Source organism: Salmo salar, chromosome ssa19 (genome assembly GCF_905237065.1).
Source record: "Salmo salar chromosome ssa19, Ssal_v3.1, whole genome shotgun sequence".
In the NCBI taxonomy this organism is placed as follows: Eukaryota; Metazoa; Chordata; class Actinopteri; order Salmoniformes; family Salmonidae; genus Salmo; species Salmo salar.
In genome coordinates, this window is record NC_059460.1 from 67831136 (window position 1) to 67852748 (window position 21613).

A 21613-nucleotide genomic window follows, 5' to 3' on the forward strand; every position below is an offset into this window, starting at 1 on the left:
AAAATAGAATCAGAGTGATTGTATTTCTATGGTTTTCTGTCTGTCCTAGATGGGCAGTAGATGGTTGTGTGAAGAAGAGGGAGAGTAGAGGGAGGGGGACGGAGAGGGAAAAACGTGTGCGTCGTTCTCATTATTTATGTTTTGTTTGTCTATCTAGCAATGACGTGTGTGTGTGTGTCGTTTCCATGGCATGTGTTCTGTTCATACATGTGCGTCTATCAGATGTGTCCATGTCTTTTTGTTTAAGTGTCTGTGTGTCTGTGTGCCCACGTCCATGTGTTTGTATGTGTACATTATGTCATGAGTCAGTATGTGCCTCTACGTTCCACTTTCTATCCCTCTCTGACACTCTCCCCTTGCCCCTCCCTCTGCTCCCCAAAACAGCCAATAAGGAAGAGAGAGTGACGGGTCTGACATCACCTGACTACGTGGAGATAGCCATCTACTGCATCGGGGTGTTCCTGATCGCCTGTATGGTGGTCATCGTGGTGGTGTGCCGGATGAGGAATACAGCTAAGAAGCCTGACTTCGGGAACCAGCCAGCAGTCCACAAACTCAGCAAGCAGATACCTCTGCGTCGCCAGGTAACAGAAAGTAGATAAGGGGTTTCCAAGGCATTTAACACCCATAAAAAGACAAACTCCACGCACACATGGATTCATACATAATTCTCTTTTCACACTATTGTGCCAAACCAAACTGTACTGACTGGGATTTAATTTTTTCATGGTTTCAGCTACTATGGTGGATGTGTAACCAGGCCAGCTCAGTACAGCTTGGCTTGGCTTGGTTCAGGTTCAGCAGTGTGAAAAGCCCCATATACTTAGACTTAAATAAAAACAAACAGGAAAATAGTCCAAGGTTTACCTACTAAGAGCAGAAAACACACAAAAAGTATTCCCGACATAGATCAATTGGGTTACTGGTACTCTGATTTGAGAGCCCAGTTAATTTAGCTGTTCAGGAGAAGTGGATTTTAATAACACTACTGTAACTAATACATCGCACTGCTTGAGGTGCTAAGCATCAGTTAACTCCACTGAAAGACAGCTAGCTACAGTGCATGGCGTCTGAGCATGTTAGCACTGCTCTCCAGCACCTCTAGCTCCTGTTCTAGCTCCTCTACCTCTCTGTGAGTGATGCTTTTCCCTCAAGGGGAAAACAAACTCCAAGAGGTACAGAAAGTGATGGATTACATTCCTTCGAGAGATGGGTGGTTCCAGTGTCAAGGTAAGGTTGGAGCAAAAAGGAGAGAAGAGCCCTGAGGACAATGATAAAAAAGACACATTCATCAGATAGAACGTTACTCTATAGCACTGAGTTGTGATCACTAATGATCCCTAACATGCATTAACTCACTTTTTAAAAACCATGAAGAATATGTTGATTAGCACAGTATCAATATAATTTAAAGCCCATGTAAATGAGGCATTTGATCTTTAGATTTTTTTTCATCACACAGACACGTGTGCGCACACACACACCTACCCACCTACACTCCTTGGTCCTCACAATTATAGTAATACAAACACACACACACATGCCTATCCCCGCCCTTTCTTATTTGACCAGTGTATCTAGGCTCAAGTGATCAGCCAATCTGTCATCTCCTACAGGTGTCAAATGACTCCAGCTCCTCGATGAACTCCAGCACCCCATTGGTCCGCATCACCACACGACGCAGCTCGGCCGGCCATGACGACCCCATCCCAGAGTACGACCTCCCAGAGGACCCACGCTGGGAGTTTTCCAGAGACAGGTGATGGGGAGGGATGGGAACGGGGGTAGGAATAGGGAAGGGGGAGGTAAAGGATGTTGCGGGGAGGGGACAGTGTACAAGGATGTCATTGACCTCAACAGTATGGCCACATTTCAGGCTGTCTACATAGTAGTCACTCACCAAACCTCAGAACATCTCTGTTTCATAATTTTCTTTCAATTCGCAAGAGGCTGAATGTGTCTCATTGGAGAAGCATCCAAGTGAGCGAAACAGCACCTCTCTTTCACAGTATGTGTAGCCCATCTATCTGATGCTGTCTGGTCAAAAAGAGTATGACATTGTTGCCGCCCGTAGCATTGAATGCAAGAGAAGCCAGCGAGCATTTGGCCTCCTTTGATAAAAAATTATTATTATAATAGCCAGTCAGCGTTGAGCTAACCTGAGTGAGCTCAACTGTGAATGTTCCTGGCGCACTAAAAAAAAAGTGTCAAGGGAAGCCAGTTTGGATTTGACTTCAGAACAATCACATCAAAGCAGAACGGCATTTACAGAAAAAAACTTGAATTGTTGCATCCCATTGTGTCATTGTCCTCCGGTGGCTAGTTAGCTAAAATCATTCCTTTTCCTAAATTAGCCATGGATGGAGATAGGGATTTGGACTTGTGGTTTTACTTAATTCTCCGTACTGGCCAATGATTAAAACGGCGATTCTGATCCGACCATAAATTCATACATTGTGCCCCTGGCCTGAGAGGATGGAAGTAGATAGATGTAATAGGCTAATGTTGACTAGCTGGCCTGGCACATAGATGGCCATGAAAGGAAGATAGGCTAGCGAGCAAGCATTTTAGCCAGGTAGCTTTGGACAACAAAAACTTCAAGCGTTTCTCTACAAGTAGGGTGAGTCAACATGTTTTTTCTACTTGCACACACAAACACACAAATCAGTACCATGGACAGCCACATCATATTTAGCTTACGTTGATTGGACTAAGTAGTTTTTGGTGTCTTTTCACTATATTAAACTAAGCATACAGTTGAAGTCGGAAGTTTATATACACTTAGGTTGGAGTCATTAAAAGTAGTTTTTCAACCACTCCACAAATGTAATGGCTTTAGAAGCTTCTGATAGGCTAATTGACATAATTTGAGTCAATTGGAGGTGTACCTGTGGATGTATTTCAAGGCCTACCGTCAAACTCAGTGCCTCTTTGCTTGACATCATGGGAAAATCAAAGAAATCAGCCAAGACCTCAGAAAAAAAATTGTAGACCTCCACAAGTCTGGTTCATCCTTGGGAGCAATTTCCAAACGCCTAAAGGTACAAACAATAGTACGCAAGTATAAACACCATGGGCCCACGCAGCCGTCATACCGCTCGGGAAGGAGACGCGTTCTGTCTCCTAAAGATGACCGTGCTTTGATGCGAAAAGTGCAAATCAATCCCAGAACAGCAGCAAAGGAAACAGGTACAAAAGTATCTATATCCACAGTGAAACGAGTCCTATATCGACATAACCTGAAAGGCCGCTCAGCAAGGAAGAAGCCACTGCTCCAAAACCACCATAAAAAAAGCCAGACTACGGTTTGCAACTGCACATGGGGACAAAGATCGTACTTTTTGGAGAAATGTCCTCTGGTCTGATGAAACAAAAATAGAACTGTTTGGCCATAATGACCATCGTTATGTTTGGAGGAAAAAGTGGGAGGCTTGCAAGCCGAAGAACACCATCCCAACCGTGAAGCACGGGGTTGGCAGCATCATGTTGTGGGGGTGCTTTGCTGCAGGAGGGACTGGTGCACTTCATGGGGAAGGAAAATGATGTGGATATATTGAAGCAACATCTCAAGACATCAGTCAGGAAGTTAAAGCTTGGTCGCAAATGGGTCTTCCAAATGGACAATGACCCCAAGCGTACTTCCAAAGTTGGGTCAAAATGGCTTAAGGACAACACAGTCAAGGTATTTTAGTGGCCATCACAAAGCCCTGACCTCAATCCTATAGAAAATTTGTGGGCAGAACTGAAAAAGTGTGTGTGAGCAAGGAGACCTACAAACCTGACTCAGTTACACCAGCTCTGTCAGGAGGAATAGGCCAAAATTCACCCAACTTATTGTGGGAAGCTTGTGGAAGGCTACCCAAAACATTTGACCGAAGTTAATCAATTTAAAGGCAATGCTACGAAATACAAATTGAGTGTATGTAAACTTTTGACCCACTGGGAATGTGATGAAAGAATTAAAGCTGAAATAAATCATTCTCTTTACTATTATTATGACATTTCACATTCTTAAAATGAAGTGGTGATCCTAACTGACTTAAGACAGAGAATTTTTACTAGGACTAAATGTCAGGAGTTGTGAAAAGGTGAGTTTAAATGTATTTGGCTAAGGTGTATGTAAACTTCCGACTTCAACTGTAGGTGATTTGATGATGTTGAAGTTGAAATGGTGCTGGAATATTGAAGGCAGCTCTTTTAGACTTGAGGTAACTCTCCGTGGTTCTAAATCAATGGTTGTTTTGTAGTTCGAAAATATCAGAAACAATTTGCTTGACCATGCTGTAGTTTTTGTAACTGTTTGTTACATGCAAAATGCTTTGAAGACTTGCTCGCTGGGTTTGTGATGAAACAAAGGTGTGGTTGAATTTATTCTGCAACTGTCTTCTTATTGTTTCGGCTTTAGGCCTACAGTATATATAATATGAACTAACAGGTTATAGACCAAACAACCCAATTATCACAACACATAGGCTACTGGACTGCAATATAGAGTAAGTGGCTTTCAATCACTGGTACATTTTTGTTACGCAACTGTTTCACAGACCCCCTGGAATGCGGCCTATGGCTTTCTCAGCTATTTCTCTGAGAATCGGTGAGGCAATGGGTGAGGCCCAAGACTAGCTGCATACTGTTGTAAGCTGGAGTCAGTGAGGTTTTTGCTCAGTTGGAATGTATTTCTACCTAACACACCGTCAGCGGGTCTGTAAAATCCGGAATCATCCGGTTTTCAGGGGAAAAGCAGAGAAGAGGCGAAGCCTGAAAACCGTATGCTTCCGGTTTCCTTCGACCCCACTCAGGCATTTATTTTACGCCTGCTACGTTAGGTTACCTAACTTCAAACAAACCCAGAAATGAATCCAGTGCAGTGTCCCAGTTGTCAGAGATTGTGGCAGTGATTTCACACTAGCTCTTTCAAGTGAAAGTGTGAATGTTGCTAATTACTTCAAATCAAATTAATTTGTCACATACACATGGTTAGCAGGTGTTAATGCAAGTGTAGCGAAATGCTTGTCTCCTAACTAGATGCATTATAGTAGCATGTAACCCCCTCATGAATGACGTTAGCTAACATTTGGCTAACTGATTGTGTATGCAGGCTATTACATGAGGTACTAGTGTTGTCTGGTATAATATACTATTAAGCACCATTGAACATGGTCTGTGATCTGTAATGATTAACCAGTGAGTAATGGCTGTGGCTGTGATAAAAAATGTCACTGTACCAGAGTAGTGTCCATTAGGCAGCAAACAGAAGAAAATGGACTGAAACAGGGAGGGACAGCCTGGACTTGTCCAATAAGAAACACTCATTTTTCTTTTCCATGTTTAAAAACGTTGTGCTCTACTGAACATGACCCAGGGAGGCCATTGGCACCCAGCCCTTTCCGTATCACTTACACAGACCAATGAGTAATTTCTCAGTGCTACACTGTACCAGGGTCCTGTTCATTAGGCACCAAACAGAAGGAAACAGACTGAAACAGGGAGGAACTACCTGGAAGTGTCCAATAAGAAAAGCGTATTTCCGATTAATGTTTCACTTTTCTTTTTTCTTTTTTGCCTAATGAACAGGACCCAGTGTGTGTCTTTGTGTGTGTGTTATGGCTGTAATCTGTGTTTTTGTGCTGTGACTGTTTGCTTTGCCTCATACCAGAGGAGTTAGTCCCTACTACGAGTTGAACTAGTGGCCTCAGTCAGCTTCAGTGGAAAGTGTCAGGCTGAAGGCCACAACGGACTTATACATAGTGATTTTGCTTCGGTGAGGTCTCTTGTTGTTAAGCAATGGGGAAAACCCAGACAGTAAAACACAATCCGGCTCTTGGGTAAGGACAAGGACATTCCGCCTGTGGTGTTTCGCCATGCCATGTTTTTGTGAAGATTTAACAGTAGGGGATCAAAAGCATTCTACATGTCTCATTGGCATGCTCAATTAAGCCCCTACTGTTAAATCTTGTGTGTCTCTCGTTCATCTCTGTCCCCGTCTCCTCTTCGACGCTCCTCGTCTGTCATTCCCAAGTGCCTCGGGGCCGTGGTGGAGATGCGGAACACTCAGGAATGCTAACGTTTGTGCTGGCGTGGAAGGAAAAATAACATTGATTATGTGTGGTGGGCCAGGGCAGAAAGGGTGCCATTGAGCTAGGGGGGTGGGGGGTGGGGCGGCATCTGTGTGGACAGACTAGGGATTGTGTTACTCTGACGGCGTGCTGGCCTTAGGCCCCGGAGCCAGTGTGAATGTTTACACAACCTCAAGACTGGGCCACAGGGGCAGGCCACCGCCTGTCTTTCAAACTAGGACCAGAGGGTCAATCTATTACCAAAGGATCAGTGGTCAGAGAGGTGTTGTGACCATGAGTGATAGTGGTGTGGGAAGTGTGGGACTGGGTCTAAGTGTGTGTGCGTGCGTGCACATGCCCATGTGAGTGTGTATAAAGGTGAGCTATTACTAATTCTGTGTGTAGCTACACAGCTGTTTGAACTATTCTTCTAACCTCTCCCTCTCCTCCTCTACAGGTTGACTCTGGGCAAGCCGCTGGGCGAGGGTTGCTTTGGCCAGGTGGTGATGGCCGAAGCATTGGGCATTGATAAGGACAAGCCCAAGGAGGCCGTCACAGTGGCTGTGAAGATGCTGAAAGGTAAAGTGCATTCAGAAAGTATTCAGACCCCTTGACATTTTGTTACTTTACAGCCTTATTCTGAAATGGATTAAATTGGTGTTTTTTTTACTCTTCAACCTACACACAATACCCCATAATGACAAAGCAAACAGGTTTCGAAATTTCTGCTAATTTATTAAAATAAAAACCTGAAATATCACAATTACATAAGTATTCAGAGCCTTTACTTAGTACTTTGTTGAAGCACCTTTGGCAGCGATTACAGCCTAGAGTCTTCTTTGGTATGACGCTACAACCTTGGCACACCTCCCATTCTCCTCTGCAGAACGTCTCAAGCTCTGTCAGATTGCATGGGGAGCGTCGCTGCACAGCTATTTTCAGGTCTCTCCAGAGATGTTAGATCAGGTTCAAGTCCGTGCTCTGGCTGGGCCACTCAAGGACATTCAGAGACTTGTCCAGAAGCCACTCCTGGGTTGTGTTGGCTGTGTCCTTAGGATCGTTGTCCTGTTGGAAGGTGAACCTTCGCCCCTGTCTGAGGTCCTGAGCGCTCTGGGGCAGGTTTTCATCAAGAATCTCTCTGTACTCTCTGTGCTGTGTTCATCTTTCCCTCGATCCTGACTAGTCTCCCAGTCCTTGCCGCTGAAAAACATCCCCACAGCATGTTGCTGCCACCACCATGCTTCTCCGTAGGGATAGTATTGGCCAGGTGATGAGAGTGACACTTGGCTATCAGGCCAAAGAGTTCAGTCTTGGTTTCATCAGACCAGAGAATCTTGTTTCTCATGGTCAGAGTCCTTTAGGTGCCTTTTGGCAAATCCCAAGTGGGCTGTCATGTGCCTTTTACTGAGGAGTGCCTTCTGTCTGGCCACTCTACCATAAAGGCCTGATTGGTAGAGTGCTGCAGAGATGGTTGTCCTTCTGGAAGGTTATCCCATCTCCACAGAGGAACTCTGGAGCTCTGTCAGAATGACCATCGGTTTCTTGGTCACCTCCCTGACCAAAGCCCTTCTCCCCTGATTGCTCAGTTTGGCCAGCTTGGTGGTTCCAAACTTCTTCCATTTAAGAATGATGGAGGCCACTGTGTTCTTGGGGACCTTCTGTGTTGTAGAAATGTTTTGGTACCCATCCCCAAGATCTGTGCCTCGACACAATCCTGTCTCTGAGCTCTACGGACAATTCCTACGACTTCATGGCTTGGTATTTGCTCTGACATGCATTGTCAACTGTGGGACCTTATTTAGACAGGTGTGTGCCTTTCCAAATCATGTCTAATCAATTAAATATACCACAGATGGACTCCTAGTTGTAGAAACATCTCAGGATACACCTGAGCTCAATTTCGAATCTCATAGCAAAGGGTCTAAATTCTTACGTAAATAAGGTATTTATTGCAAAACATGTCTAAAAAAACTTTTCGTTTTGTCATTATGGGGTATTGTGTGTAGATTAATGAGGGGGAAAAATTATGTAATCAATTTTAGAATAAGGCTTTAACGTTACAAAATGTGGAAAAATTAAAGGGGTCTAAATACTTTCCGGATGCACTGTACATGTGAGTTTGTCCCTCAGTTTGTACCTGTGCGTGTGTTTACCACTGTGTGTGTGTGTGTGTCCCTCCCTCAGTAAAGCCTACAGGATCTTAGTATCTCAGTATCGACACAGTTATCTCTAGCCGTGTGACACACTGCCCTGCTAGCTGTAAGCTACCGGCTCTAGTTTGGGGTGTATGTTGTGGCTGGGCGTGTGTGTTTGTGTACGAGGGTGTGTTTACTTACAGTATGTATTATTTCTTATTTACACTACATACCACTGCACACCTGGCTATGTGTCACTGTGTGTGCAAGTACACCATCAGGCTTGGGGAATAATGGATTACATGAAATCCATTACAAGTGACTGATTGCAAAAATCTGACAGACTTTGGTTTTTAATGCCTCTTAAGGGAAAGTAATGTAAAAGTTACTGAAAGTAATCAGATTATGTTCCTGAGTTTGGGTAATCCAAAAGTTATGTTACTGATTACGATAATTACATTTCAAAAGTAACCTACCCAACCGTGTTCACTACATACACTACATGACCAAAAGTATGTGAACACCTGCTCGCCGAACATCTCATTCCAAAATCTTGGGTATTAATATGGAGTTGGTCCCCGCTTTGCTGCTATAACAGCCTCCACTCTTCTGGTAAGGCTTTCCACTAGATGTTGGAACATTGCTGTGGGGACTTGCTTCCATTCAGCCAAAAGAGCATTAGTGCGGTCGGGCACTGATGTTGGGTGATTAGGCCTGGCTTGCCGTCGGCGTTCCAATTCATCCAAAAGGTGTTCAATGGGGTTGAGGTCAGGGCTCTGTGCAGGCCAGTCAAAGTTCTTCCACACCGATCTCGACAAACCATTTCTGTATGGACCTCACTTTGTGTACATGGGCATTCTCATACGAAAACAGGAAAGGGCCTTCCCCAAACTGTTGCCACAAAGTTGGAACCACAGAATCATCTAGAATGTCATTGTATGCTGTAGCGTTTAGATTTATCTTCACTGGAACTAAGGGGCCTAGTCCAAACCATGAAAAACAGACCCAGATCATTATTCCTCCTTCACCAAACTTTACAGTTGGCACTATGCATTCGGTCAGGTAGCGTTCCCCAGGCATCCGCCAAACCCAGATTTGTCCGTTGGACTGCCAGATGGTGAAGCGTGATTCATCACTCCAGAGAACATGTTTTCACTGCTCCATAGTCCAATAGCGGCAAGCTTTACACCACTCCTGCCAACCCTTGGCATTGCGCATGGTGATTTTAGGCTTGTGTGTGGCTGCTCGGCCATGGAAACTCATTTCATGAAGCTCCCGACGAACAGTTCTTGTGCTGACGTTGCTTCCAGAGTGGGTTTGGAACTCGGTAATGAGTGTTGCAATCGATGACAGAGGATTTTTATGCATTACGCGCTTCAGCACTCGGTGGTTCTGTTGTGTGAGCTTGTCTGGCCTACCACTTCGCGGCTGAGCCGTTGTTGCTCCTAGACATTTCCACTTCAGAATAACAGCACTTACAGTTGACGGGGCCAAATTTAGCAGGGCAGATATCTGACAAACTGACTTGTTGGCAAGGTGGCATCCTATGACAGTGCCACATTGAAAGTCACTGAGCTTTTCAGTAAGGCCATTCTACTGACAATGTTTGTCTATGGAGATTGCATGGCGGTGTGCTCGATTTTATACACCGTGGCTGAAATAGCCGAATCCACTAATTTGAAGGGGAGTCCACACTTTTGTATATATAGTGTACATACAAACCTGCCTATATGTGTCACCTTATGTGCGTGTGTACCTGAACCCAAAATCTAGGTGTGTGTTTTTACCTGTATGTGTGTGTGAGAGCTGCTATCCATCTCAGGATCTGTCCTACTGGGGTTGGCGGTGTGGGGAAGGCGGGGCTTGGGGTCTGTCATTATTCCTTGTTGGTGATTGACGGCTGTAGGGGTGGAATCACGGGTGCAGGGTCACATACCTGACCCCCACAGCACCAGCTGCCCAGGCATTAGTCTGCACTGACACAAAGACCGCTCAGTCACAGGGATGGAAGGCTGGAAGGACAACTGTATTAAGAAACGAGGAGGGGATGGAGGGAATAGCCCTAAGAAGGGAGGGAGATGGGAGGGGGGTGAGGCGTGGGGGGGGGCTAGGTCAGGTAGAGTATTTGATGGGTGGGGGTGGACACAGATGTACACATGGACACACACATCGGGACTTCAACCATGGCTGAGCAAGGGAATGTGCCCTTTAACCTCTTAAATGTAATGGCAAAATGTAGATTTCCACCTAAATAGACATACCCAAAAGTAACTGCTATTAATGTGTAATTTCATGATTCTGACATGCAAAAACTTGGTGTATCTGGAAAGAAGCCAATGTGGGATATTATGAGTAAATGATCAGAAGATAGATAGGCGTTGCATAGTTAAGAATACACAAGATCAAGCACACACAAAATAACCGTTTTTATTAAGTCATCTTTCATTGACAAGCTATAAGTGAATTATTGATGACTAGAGCTGGAAACACATCAGATGGCTTCCACAACATGTGAACAATATCATGAAAAAAATGGGATTGATAGACCTAACTAGAAATGGGCAGATGTTTTAGTAAGTGGTGTCAGGTGTAGTCACAGGACGTTTCCAAGTGTCTCTAAACCTCTCCAAAGTGGTATATGTCTATAAATTAGATGATTCCAGTGATATTACATATTTGCAATCCCTAAATATTATTTGTTCAGTAAAAAAACACAATTTATAGCATATCAACCTCACTCAAACATTGTGGTGGTGTTATGGGGTATCCAGGGTACATTCAAGTGTCCTTTCAACCTATCCAAAGTGTCAGAATGTGGTAATTGTTTTTGCACACTGGATGCGCCTAAAAGTTATTGTTCACTATAAAAACTATATTTCTACAACACCAATCTCTCTCAAACATTGTGGTGGTGTTGGGGGACATACAGGGGATATCCAAGTGTTTTTTCAACCTCTCCAAAGTGTTTAACCTCTCTAGGGGGTGTGGGACGGTAGCGTCCCACCTGGCCAACATCTGGTGAAATTGCAGAGTGCCAAATTCAAATTAAATTACTATAAATATTTAACTTTCATGAAATCACAAGTGTAATACATCAAAATAAAGCTTAACTTGTTGTTCATCCAGCCGCCGTGTCAGATTTCAAAAAGGCTTTACGGCGAAAGCAAACCATGCGATTATCTGAGGACAGAGCTCAGCACACAAAACATTACATACAGTTACCAGCCAAGTAGATTAGTCACGAAAGTCAGAAATAGCAATAAAATTAATCACTTACCTTTGATGATCTTCATATGGTTGCACTCACAAGACTCCCAGTTACATAATAAATGTTTGTTTTGTTCGATAAAGTCCCTCTTTATATCCAAAAACCTCAATTTTGTTGCCGCGTTTTGTTCAGTAATCCAATGGCTCAAATACAGTCACAACAGGCAGACGAAAATTCCAAATAGTATCCGTCAAGTTCGTAGAAACATGTCAAACGATGTTTATAATCAATCCTCAGGTTGATTTTAGCCTAAATAACCGATAATATTTCAACCGGACAATAGCGTCGTCAATATAAAAGAAAAACAAAAAAGGTGCGCTCTTGGTCGTGCGCAGTAACCAGCACTGAGGACATCCCACTATTCAATCACTCAAAGTTGTCATTCTCCCTCATTTTTCAGAATAAAAGCCTGAAACAATGTTTAAAGACTGTTCACAACTAGTGGAAGCCATAGGGAACAGAATCTGGGTCCTATCCCTTTAAATGGTGGATAGGCTTTCATTGGAAAAACAGCCATTTCAAAATAATGGCACTTCGTGGATGAATTTTCCTCAGGTTTTTGCCTGCCATTTCAGTTCTGTTATACTCACAGACATTATTTTAACAGTTTTAGAAACTTGAGTGTTTTCTATCCAAATCTACTAATTATATGCATCTCCTAGCCTCTGGGCCTGAGTGGCAGGCAGTTTACTTTGGGCACACTTTTCACCTGGAGGGGAAAATAGTGCCCCCTACTCTAGTGACGTTAAACGTTTAGCCCAGGCATATGCAATGTATTGGTCCCACATACAAATGAACTGTTTACAAAAACAATGTAAAAGCAATAGATATACATTAAAAATATATAAAAATGTCTTATCAAACACAAACTTGGTTACACATGTCCTTCACAGAAACAGGAATGGGGACATTCTTCCTCACCCTTGCTCTATTGGCATTTTTCTCCCTCCTTGAGACGTGGTCGTTATTGAATGCCTTATGCTGTGTGGTGAGCATGGTTACTTCCCTAGTGTCCTTCCATTTCACAAAAAGCAGCTTGTTAGTCCTGATCCAACGTATTGTCCCCCTCTCTGCTGTCTTTGTCATGTCATTTACCTTGGTCTTGAGGTAACCGATTCTCTTAGGGGCTTGTGTCACCATTTGTCCTATTTTCTTTTTCAAGAGGTCTATGAAAAGCATGGGACAAGAATATAAATTGTCCACAAAGAGCTTGTACCCAGTGCCAAGTAATGGGAAGTCCATCAGCTGCATGACAGTCATAACTAAGGCCCTTCCCAATGGGTGTGATCACCTTGCCTTCATAGATGAAAAAGTTCCACCTGTAGCAGAGGCTGAATCGGCTAGCACAAAGACATTGTAGCCCCATTTGGTTGGCTTATTTTTCATATATTGCTTCAAGCTAATTCGAGCCTTTGAGGCAACCATGCATTCATCTATAGATGGATTTTGAGCAGGCTGGAAGTAAGTTTTGCATGCCTCCACCATGTCATGATAAAGGGGCTTGAGTCTTGCAAGACGATCATACCCTGCAGTCCCCGTCATTCTCCTGATCCTTTTGTGGGTCACTCATGTGAAGAGTACGGTTGATGGCCAAGAATCAGTTCACTCATGATGGAGGTGGGGAACTCGAAACGATAGAGTGGGGATTCGATGCTCTCAGACCAACTGTCAAGTGTCTTCACTGACATTTACAACCTCTCCCTGACCGAGTCTGTAATACCTACAGTTGAAGTCGGAAGTTTACATACACCTTAGCCAAATACATTTAAACTCACCTTTTCACAATTCCTGACATTTCATCCTAGTAAAAATTCCCTGTTTTAGCTCAGTTAGGATCACCACTTTATTTTAAGAATGTGAAATGTCAGAATAATAATAGAGAGAATGATTTATTTCAGCTTTAATTTCTTTCATCACATTCCCAGTGGGTAAGAAGTTTACATACACTCAATTAATATTTGGTAGCATTTCCTTTAAATTGTTTAACTAGGGTCAAATGTTTTGGGTAGCCTTCCACAAGCTTCCCACAATAAGTTGGGTGGATTTTGGCCCTTTCCTCCTGACAGAGCTGGTGTAACTGAGTCAGGTTTGTAGACCTCCTTGCTCGCACACGCTTTTTTAGTTCTGCCCACAAATTTTCTATAGGATTGAGGTCAGGGCTTTGTGATGGCCACTCCAATACCTTGACTTTGTTGTCCTTAAGCCATTTTGCCACAACTTTGGAAGTACGCTTGGGGTTATTGTCCATTTGGAAGACCCATTTGCAACCAAGCTTTAACTTCCTGACTGATGTCCTGAGATGTTGCTTCAATATATCCACATCATTTTCCTACCTCATGATGCCATCTATTTTGTGAAGTGCACCAGTCCCTCCTGCAGCAAAACACCCCCAGAACATGATGCTGCCACCCCCGTGCTTCACGGTTGGGATGGTGTTCTTCGGCTTGCAAGCCTCCCCCTTTTTCCTCCAAATGGTGGCCATTATGGCCAAACAGTTCTAGCAAGGCCTAAAACCTTTTATGAGTAATGCAATCTATTCCTACCTGGCTCAGAGACGAGACGCACTGAGCACGCTACATTACATTCATAGCTGCCTTTTTTTTAGGTTCCTGTTCAGTAATCTTAGTTTTTCCCTTTTTTTCTTAAGACATCTTTTATGCTAAAGCAATGAAATGAAATCAATTAAATCTGTTTACAATGTTATGTAGTGTGCTCAGTGTGTCTCGTCTCTGAGCCAGGTAGCAATAGGTTGCATTACGCATAAAAGGTTTTAGGCCTTGCTTTGTCCCACCCAAGTAGCCAATCCCCTGTGTAATGGATGCCTACAGCACGTAAGCAGGCAACATCATATATTTGATGCACAAAGATAGTCACTCGGTGGACATTCAATGTTGCCATTAAGTCATACATAATCAGATAACATTGTAAATTGGCTAGATTTGTTCCTACCTACCGAATAATTAATTTGATAGCCCCCATGTAGCTATAGCTCACACACAGACCAAATCGAAACTTACATTTTAACATGTTTGGTGAAAACATTATATAAACATTATGACTCTCGGGGCTGGTGATCAATAACAGTAGGTCACAGGCAGAAAAATAAGTTATCCTCATGTAGGTAGCAGCCATCGTGAAATTAAGTCATGGGCTCGGCCTGGACTTGTAAATTCATATGCCCATATTTGGTATTAAGTCACACAAAAGATTTGAAGGCACCGATCAATAGCCAAGATACTCAGCTCTCCGCAGACACCCTGCTTTTCCAGACTGAATTGAATAAATAAAATATGGGGACTTTACATTTAAGAGGTTTAACTGAGCGAGACAGGACCAACCAAGAGGGAGGGCTAGTTAACAGGTAATGATGCTGACAAATGAATGCAGCCTATAGCATTGCGCATGTGTCTGTTATTCATGAATACGTATTTTCTGTCCTCTATAATGACCCATTGTTCATCCCTCCTCCTGCCCCCCTCCAGACGATGCTACAGAGAAGGACCTGTCTGATCTGGTGTCAGAGATGGAGATGATGAAGATGATCGGTAAACACAAGAACATCATCAACCTGCTAGGGGCCTGTACACAAGATGGTGAGTACAAGGGGCTCTACCATAACTTACTCTGTACCTCTCCCATACATCTACAGTCGTGGCCAAAAGTTTTGAGAATGACACAAATATTAATTTCCACAAAGTTTGCTGCTTCAGTGTCTTTAGATATTTTTGTCAGATGTCACTGAAGTATAATTACAAGCATTTCATAAGTGTTAAAGGCTTTTATTGACAATTACATGAAGTTGATGCAAAGAGTCAATATTTGCAGTGTTGACCCTTCTTTTTCAAGACCTCTGTAATCCGCCCTGGCATGCTGTCAATTAACTTCTGGGCCAAATCCTGACTGATGGCAGCCCATTCTTGCATAATCAATGCTTGGAGTTTGTCAGAATGTGTGGGTTTTTGTTTGTCCACCCACCTCTTGAGGATTGACCACAAGTTCTCAATGGGATTAAGGTCTGGGGAATTTCCAGGCCATGGACCCAAAATATCGATGTTTTGTTCCCAAAGCCACTTAGTTATCACTTTTGCCTTATGGCAAGGTGCTCCATCATGCTGGAAAAGGCATTGTTCATCACCAAACTGTTCCTGGATGGTTGGGAGAAGTTGCTCTCGGAGGATGTGTTGGTACCATTCTTTATTCATGGCTGTGTTCTTAGGCAAAATTGTGAGTGATCCCACTCCCTTGGCTGAGAAGCAACCACACACATGAATGGTCTCAGGATGCTTTACTGTTGGCATGACACAGGACTGATGGTAGCACTCACCTTGTCTTCTCCGGACAAGCTTTTTTCCGTACGCCCCAAACAATCGGAAAGGGAATTCATCAGAGAAAATGACTGTACCCCAGTCCTCAGTAGTCCAATCTCTGTACCTTTTGCATAATATCAGTCTGTCCCTGATGTTTTTCCTGGAGAGAAGTGGCTTCTTTGCTGCCCTTCTTGACACCAGGCCATCCTCCAAAAGTCTTCACCTCACTGTGCGTGCAGATGCACTCACACCTGCATGCTGCCATTCCTGAGCAAGCTCTGTACAGGAGGTGCCCCGATCCCGCAGCTGAATCAACTTTAGGAGACGGTCCTGGCGCTTGCTGGACTTTCTTGGGCGCCCTGAAGACTTCTTCACAACAATTGAACCGCTCTCCTTGAAGTTCTTGATGATCCGAAAAATGGATGATTTAGGTGCAATCTTACAGCAATATCCTTGCCTGTGAAGCCGTTTGTGGAAAGCAATGATGACAGCACGCGTTTCCTTGCAGGTAACCATGTTTGACAGAGGAAGAACAATGATTCCAAGCACCACCCTCCTTTTTTGAAGCTTTCAGTCTGTTATTCGAACTCAATCAGCATGACAGAGTGATCTCCAGCCTTGTCCTCGTCAACACTCACACCTGTGTTAACCTCTATGGGCTAGGTGGGACGCTAGCGTCCCACCCGTGGTGCACTCCATCAACAGCAGGTGCATTTCAAGAGCGGCAAATTTGAATCCAAATAAATGTCAAAATTCAAATTTTTCAAACATACAACTATTTTACACCCTTTGAAAGATAAACATCTCCTTAATCTAACCACGTTTTACGATTTCAAAAAGGTTTTACGGCGAAAGCATAAATTTAGAGTATGTTAGGACAGTACATTTACAAGAGTTGTGTGTAATGTTTTGTCAATTCAAAGACAGGGTCACCAAAACCATAAAACCAGCTAAAATGATGCACTAACCTTTTACAATCTCCATCAGATGACACTCCTAGGACATTATGTTAGACAATGCATGCATTTTTAGTTCTATCAAGTTCATATTTATATCCAAAAACAGCGTTTTACTATGGCATTGATGTTGAGGAAATCGTTTCCCTCCAATAACCGGCAGTCAAGTCAGCGTCACAAATTAAATAATTAAAATTAGACAACATTGGTAAAATATTATATTTTCATTTAAAGAATTATAGATTTACATCTCTTGAACGCAATCAACTTGCCAGATTTAAAAATAACCTTACTGGGAAATCACACTTTGCAATAATCTGAGCACTGCGCCCAGAAAAATACGCGTTGCGATACAGACTAGACGTCATGTTGGGGAGATCTAAAATCGAAAATACTATGTAAATAATCCATTACCTTTGATTCTCTTCATCAGATGTCACTTCCAGGTATCACAGGTCCATAACGAATGTAGTTTTGTTCAAAAAAGCTCATCATTTATGTCCAAAAATCTCCGTCTTGTTAGCACATGATCTAAGCCAGCCGGACTTCTCGTCATGAACGAGGGGAAAAAATATATTTACGTTCGTTCAAACATGTCAAACGTTGTATAGCATAAATCATTAGGGCCTTTTTAACCAGAACATGAATAATATTCAAGGTGGACGAATGCATACTCTTTTATAACGTATTGGAACGAGGGTACCCAACATGAACTCGCGCGCCAGGTGTCTAATGGGCCATCATCGTTCCATGGCTCTTGTTCGGTCAGATCTCCCTCCAGAAGACTCAAAACACTTTGTAAAGGCTGGTGACATCTAGTGGAAGCAATAGGAAGTGCCAAAATATTCCTCAGCCCCTGTGTTTTTCAATGGGATAGGTTTAAAGGTAATACAACACATCAGGTATCCACTTCCTGTCAGAAAATGTCTCAGGGTTTTGCCTGCCAAATGAGTTCTGTTATACTCACAGACACCATTCAAACAGTTTTAGAAAATTTTGGGTGTTTTCTATCCATATGTAATAAGTATATGCATATTCTAGTTACTGGGTAGGAGTGGTAACCAGATTAAATCGGGTATGTTTTTTTATCCAGCCGTGTCAATACTGCCCCCTAGCCCTAACAGGTTTAACGAGAGAATCACTGACATGATGTCAGCTGGTCCTTTTGTGGCAGGGCTGAAATGCAGTGGAAATCTTTTTGGGGGATTCAGTTCATTTGCATGGCAAAGAGGGACTTTGCAATTAATTGCAATTCATCTGGTCACTCGTCATAACATTCTGGAGTACATGCAAATTGCCATCATACAAACTGAGGCAGCAGACTGTGAAAATTAATATTTGTGTCATTCTCAAAACTTTTGGCCACAACTGTACTATGAATATGGTGTTGAATATCAGAACTGAATCTACATCAGTATTTTATCCACACACACGACAAAACCTCTCCCACCAAATATTTGTCATTTTTGTCATGTTTGACTCTGTCATTCACAAATTGTCAGCATTCAAGTTTTCAAGATAACATCGTGATGCCCATAATCCCAGATTGACTCGGTTCCTTCAATACTCAAGATTCATCCCTCTCCCCCAATTTTTGGAAAGCAGTGATCAGTCAGTGTGGAGTCCTAAATGTGTGTATGTGTCCTCTCTCTCTCTTTCTCTCTTTCTTTCTCTGTCTGTCTCTTTATCTCTCTGTGACAGGCCCTCTATATGTGATAGTGGAGTATGCCTCTAAAGGGAACCTGAGGGAGTACCTACGTGCCCGCAGGCCCCCTGGCATGGAGTACTCCTACGATATTACCCGCTGCTCAGATGAACAGCTCACCTTCAAGGACTTGGTCTCCTGTACCTACCAGGTGGCACGGGGCATGGAATATCTGGCCTCACAGAAGGTACACACACACACAAATACACATACAACATGTTCATTCTGCTAGGTAGACACACTTCCTTGGCATTGCACTGGGTCTTTGTGACTAGGGCTTTAGCCATGGTGGTTGTGTAAATAGCGTGTGTTTATCAATATTGTCTCCTAAAAACACAACTCTAGCCACCTGTCCAAATCTCAGCATTGTCTCTCTCTATCACACAAAGCCTCTCTGTGTAGAAAACTGAAGAATAGCGTTTTCACAACGCATTCACAACTAGCAATTGGCACTTTAGCCAAACACTCCATAACGCTCCTGCTCACTAGAGGAATGTGACAGAGCCTAGAGCATACAATCACACAGTATGCTAACACACACTCACACGCATACACACACACACATGCATACACACTCTGGCATGCAGACATGCACCTAAACACACATGCACAGGCAGACATACACACCTAGGTGCACAAACAACTTCTACCATGTATCTGTCATGAATCTTCCTCCAATTCAGGCACGTTTGTCGTGCGTGTATTTTGTCGTCATGTTATATTAGGTAGCGTGTGTTACTTTAACCTTTTCACGCATGAGTTCCAAATATCTCTAACAGTCGCCCCAGCGTGAGTTTTTTATGCACGTGATGTCAGAATGCACTCACTGTTCCAAAATGTGGTTATTACGGAACAGGACAATTAACCCACGCTGCCTTCAAACAAAAATAACTTGTCAATTTCAAGTTATTTTCTTAAGTTTTATTTTCTAACAGTTTGAATTGTGGTGTGTTCTGCCTGCTCATTAATTCACATAGAAGTAGCCCATTTCACTGTTCTGGACAATTTATGTTTGAGCCTTTACTGACCTGGACAAACTTCTCTCTTTGAGGAGAGCCCAAGCAGTCTTGCACAAACTTTATCCCCCAGGCACATTTTCTGGCTGGCGGTCGCATTGTTTTTTTCCTTACAAATAATAACTTTAATCCTATCAAACGAGGTGCCTTTATTTTCTGTATATTGTGTTATAATTTATACTGTAGCATATATTTACACTTTTATTCACGTTTTCAAGTACTGGTCACAAATCATGCATTCCGATTATTGCATAGATTGTAATGGACATCACATTTTATTGGTCACATACACATGGTTAGCAGATGTTAATGCGAGTGTAGCGAAATGCTTGTGCTTCTAGTTCCGACAGTGCAGTAATATCTAACAAGTAATCTATCAATTTCCCAACAACTACCTAATACACACAAATCTAAAGGGGTGAATGAGAATATGTAAATATATAAATATATGGATGAGCGACTGCCAAGCGGCGTAGGCAAGGTGCAGTAGATGGCATAAAACACAGTAAATACATATGATATGAGTGATGTAAGTTATGTAAACATTATTAAAGTGGCATTTAACTTCTTGGGGCTATGTGGGACGCTAGCGTGCCACGCGTGGTGCACCCTATCAACAGCAGGTGCATTTCAAGAGCGGCAAATTTGAAACCAAATAAATGTCAAAATTCAAATTTTTCAAACATACAACTATCTTACACCCTTTGAAAGATAAACATCTCCTTAATCTAACCACGTCGTCCGATTTCAAAAAGGTTTTACGGCGAAAGCATAAAGTTAGATTATGTTAGGAGAGTACATTGACAATAGCTGTGTGTAATGTTTTGTCAATTCAAAGACAGGCGTCACCAAAACCATAAAACCAGCTAAAATGATGCACTAACCTTTTACAATCTCCATCAGATGACACTCCTAGGACATTATGTTAGACAATGCATGCATTTTTAGTTCTATCAAGTTCATATTTATATCCAAAAACAGCGTTTTACTATGGCGTTGACGTTCAGGAAATCGTTTCCCTTCAATAACCGGCAGTCAAGTCAGCACCACAAATTAAATAATTAAAATTAGAAAACATTGGTAAAATATTATATTGTCATTTAAAGAATTATAGATTTACATCTCTTGAACGCAATCGACTTGCCAGATTTAAAAATAACCTTACTGGGAAATCACACTTTGAAATAATCTGAGCACTGCGCCCAGAAAAATACGCTTTGCGATACAGACAAACGGCCATGTTGGAGAGATCTAAAATCGAAAATACTATGTAAATAATCCATTACCTTTGATTCTCTTCATCAGATGTCACTTCCAGGAATCCCAGGTCCATAACGAATGTAGTTTTGTTCAAAAAAGCTCATCATTTATGTCCAAAAAGCTCCGTGTTGTTAGCACATGATCTAAGCCCGCCGGACTTCACTTCATGAACGAGGGGAAAAAATATATTTACGTTCGTTCAAACATGTCAAACGTTGTATAGCATAAATCATTAGTGCCTTTTTAACCAGAACATGAATAATATTCAAGGTGGACGAATGCATTCTCTTTTAAAACGTTTTGGAACGAGGGTACCCAACATGACCTCGCGCCAGAGTCTAATCGGCCATCACCGTTCCAAGGCTCTTGTTCGGTCAGATCTCATAGTAGAAGATTCAAAACACTTTGTAAAGGCTGGTGACATCTAGTGGAAGCAATAGGAAGTGCCAAAACATTAATCAGCCCCTGTGTGTTTCAATGGCATTGGCTTAAAGGTAATTCAACACATCAGGTATCCACTTCCTGTCAGAAAATGTCTCAGGGTTTTGCCTGCCAAATGAGTTCTGTTATACTCACAGACACCATTCAAACAGTTTTAGAAACTTTAGGGTGTTTTCTATCCATATATAATATGTATATGCATATTCTAGTTACTGGGTAGGATTAGTAACCAGATTAAATCGGGTACGTTTTTTTATCCAGCCGTGAAAATACTGCCCCCTAGCCCCAACAGGTTAAAGTGGCATTGTTTAAAGTGACTAGTGATCCATTTATTAAAGTGGCCAGTGATTTGAGTCTCTATGTAGGCAGCAGCGTCTTTGAGTTAGTGATTGCTGTTTAGCAGTCTGATGGCCTTGAGACAGAAGCTGTTTTTCGGTCTCTCAGTCCCAGCTTTGATGCACCTGTACTG

The 21613-nt window shown here is 42.6% G+C and overlaps 1 protein-coding gene across 7 annotated transcripts in view; it reads left to right on the forward strand.

The window, feature by feature from the left end:
• The window catches only part of LOC106579428 (fibroblast growth factor receptor 2), a 125914-nt gene that overhangs the window by 78056 nt on the left and 26245 nt on the right, over positions 1–21613 (forward strand). For 5 of the 7 annotated variants that reach the window (XM_014159331.2, XM_014159333.2, XM_014159329.2 and 2 more), the window contains 5 exons: positions 385–590; positions 1617–1759; positions 6514–6635; positions 14942–15052; positions 18424–18614. In XM_014159331.2, coding sequence (XP_014014806.1) covers positions 385–590; positions 1617–1759; positions 6514–6635; positions 14942–15052; positions 18424–18614 — 773 coding nt within the window. The remainder of the gene's footprint in view (positions 1–384; positions 591–1616; positions 1760–6513; positions 6636–14941; positions 15053–18423; positions 18615–21613) is intronic. The other 2 variants (XM_014159332.2, XM_014159330.2) reach the window with 1 other exon arrangement.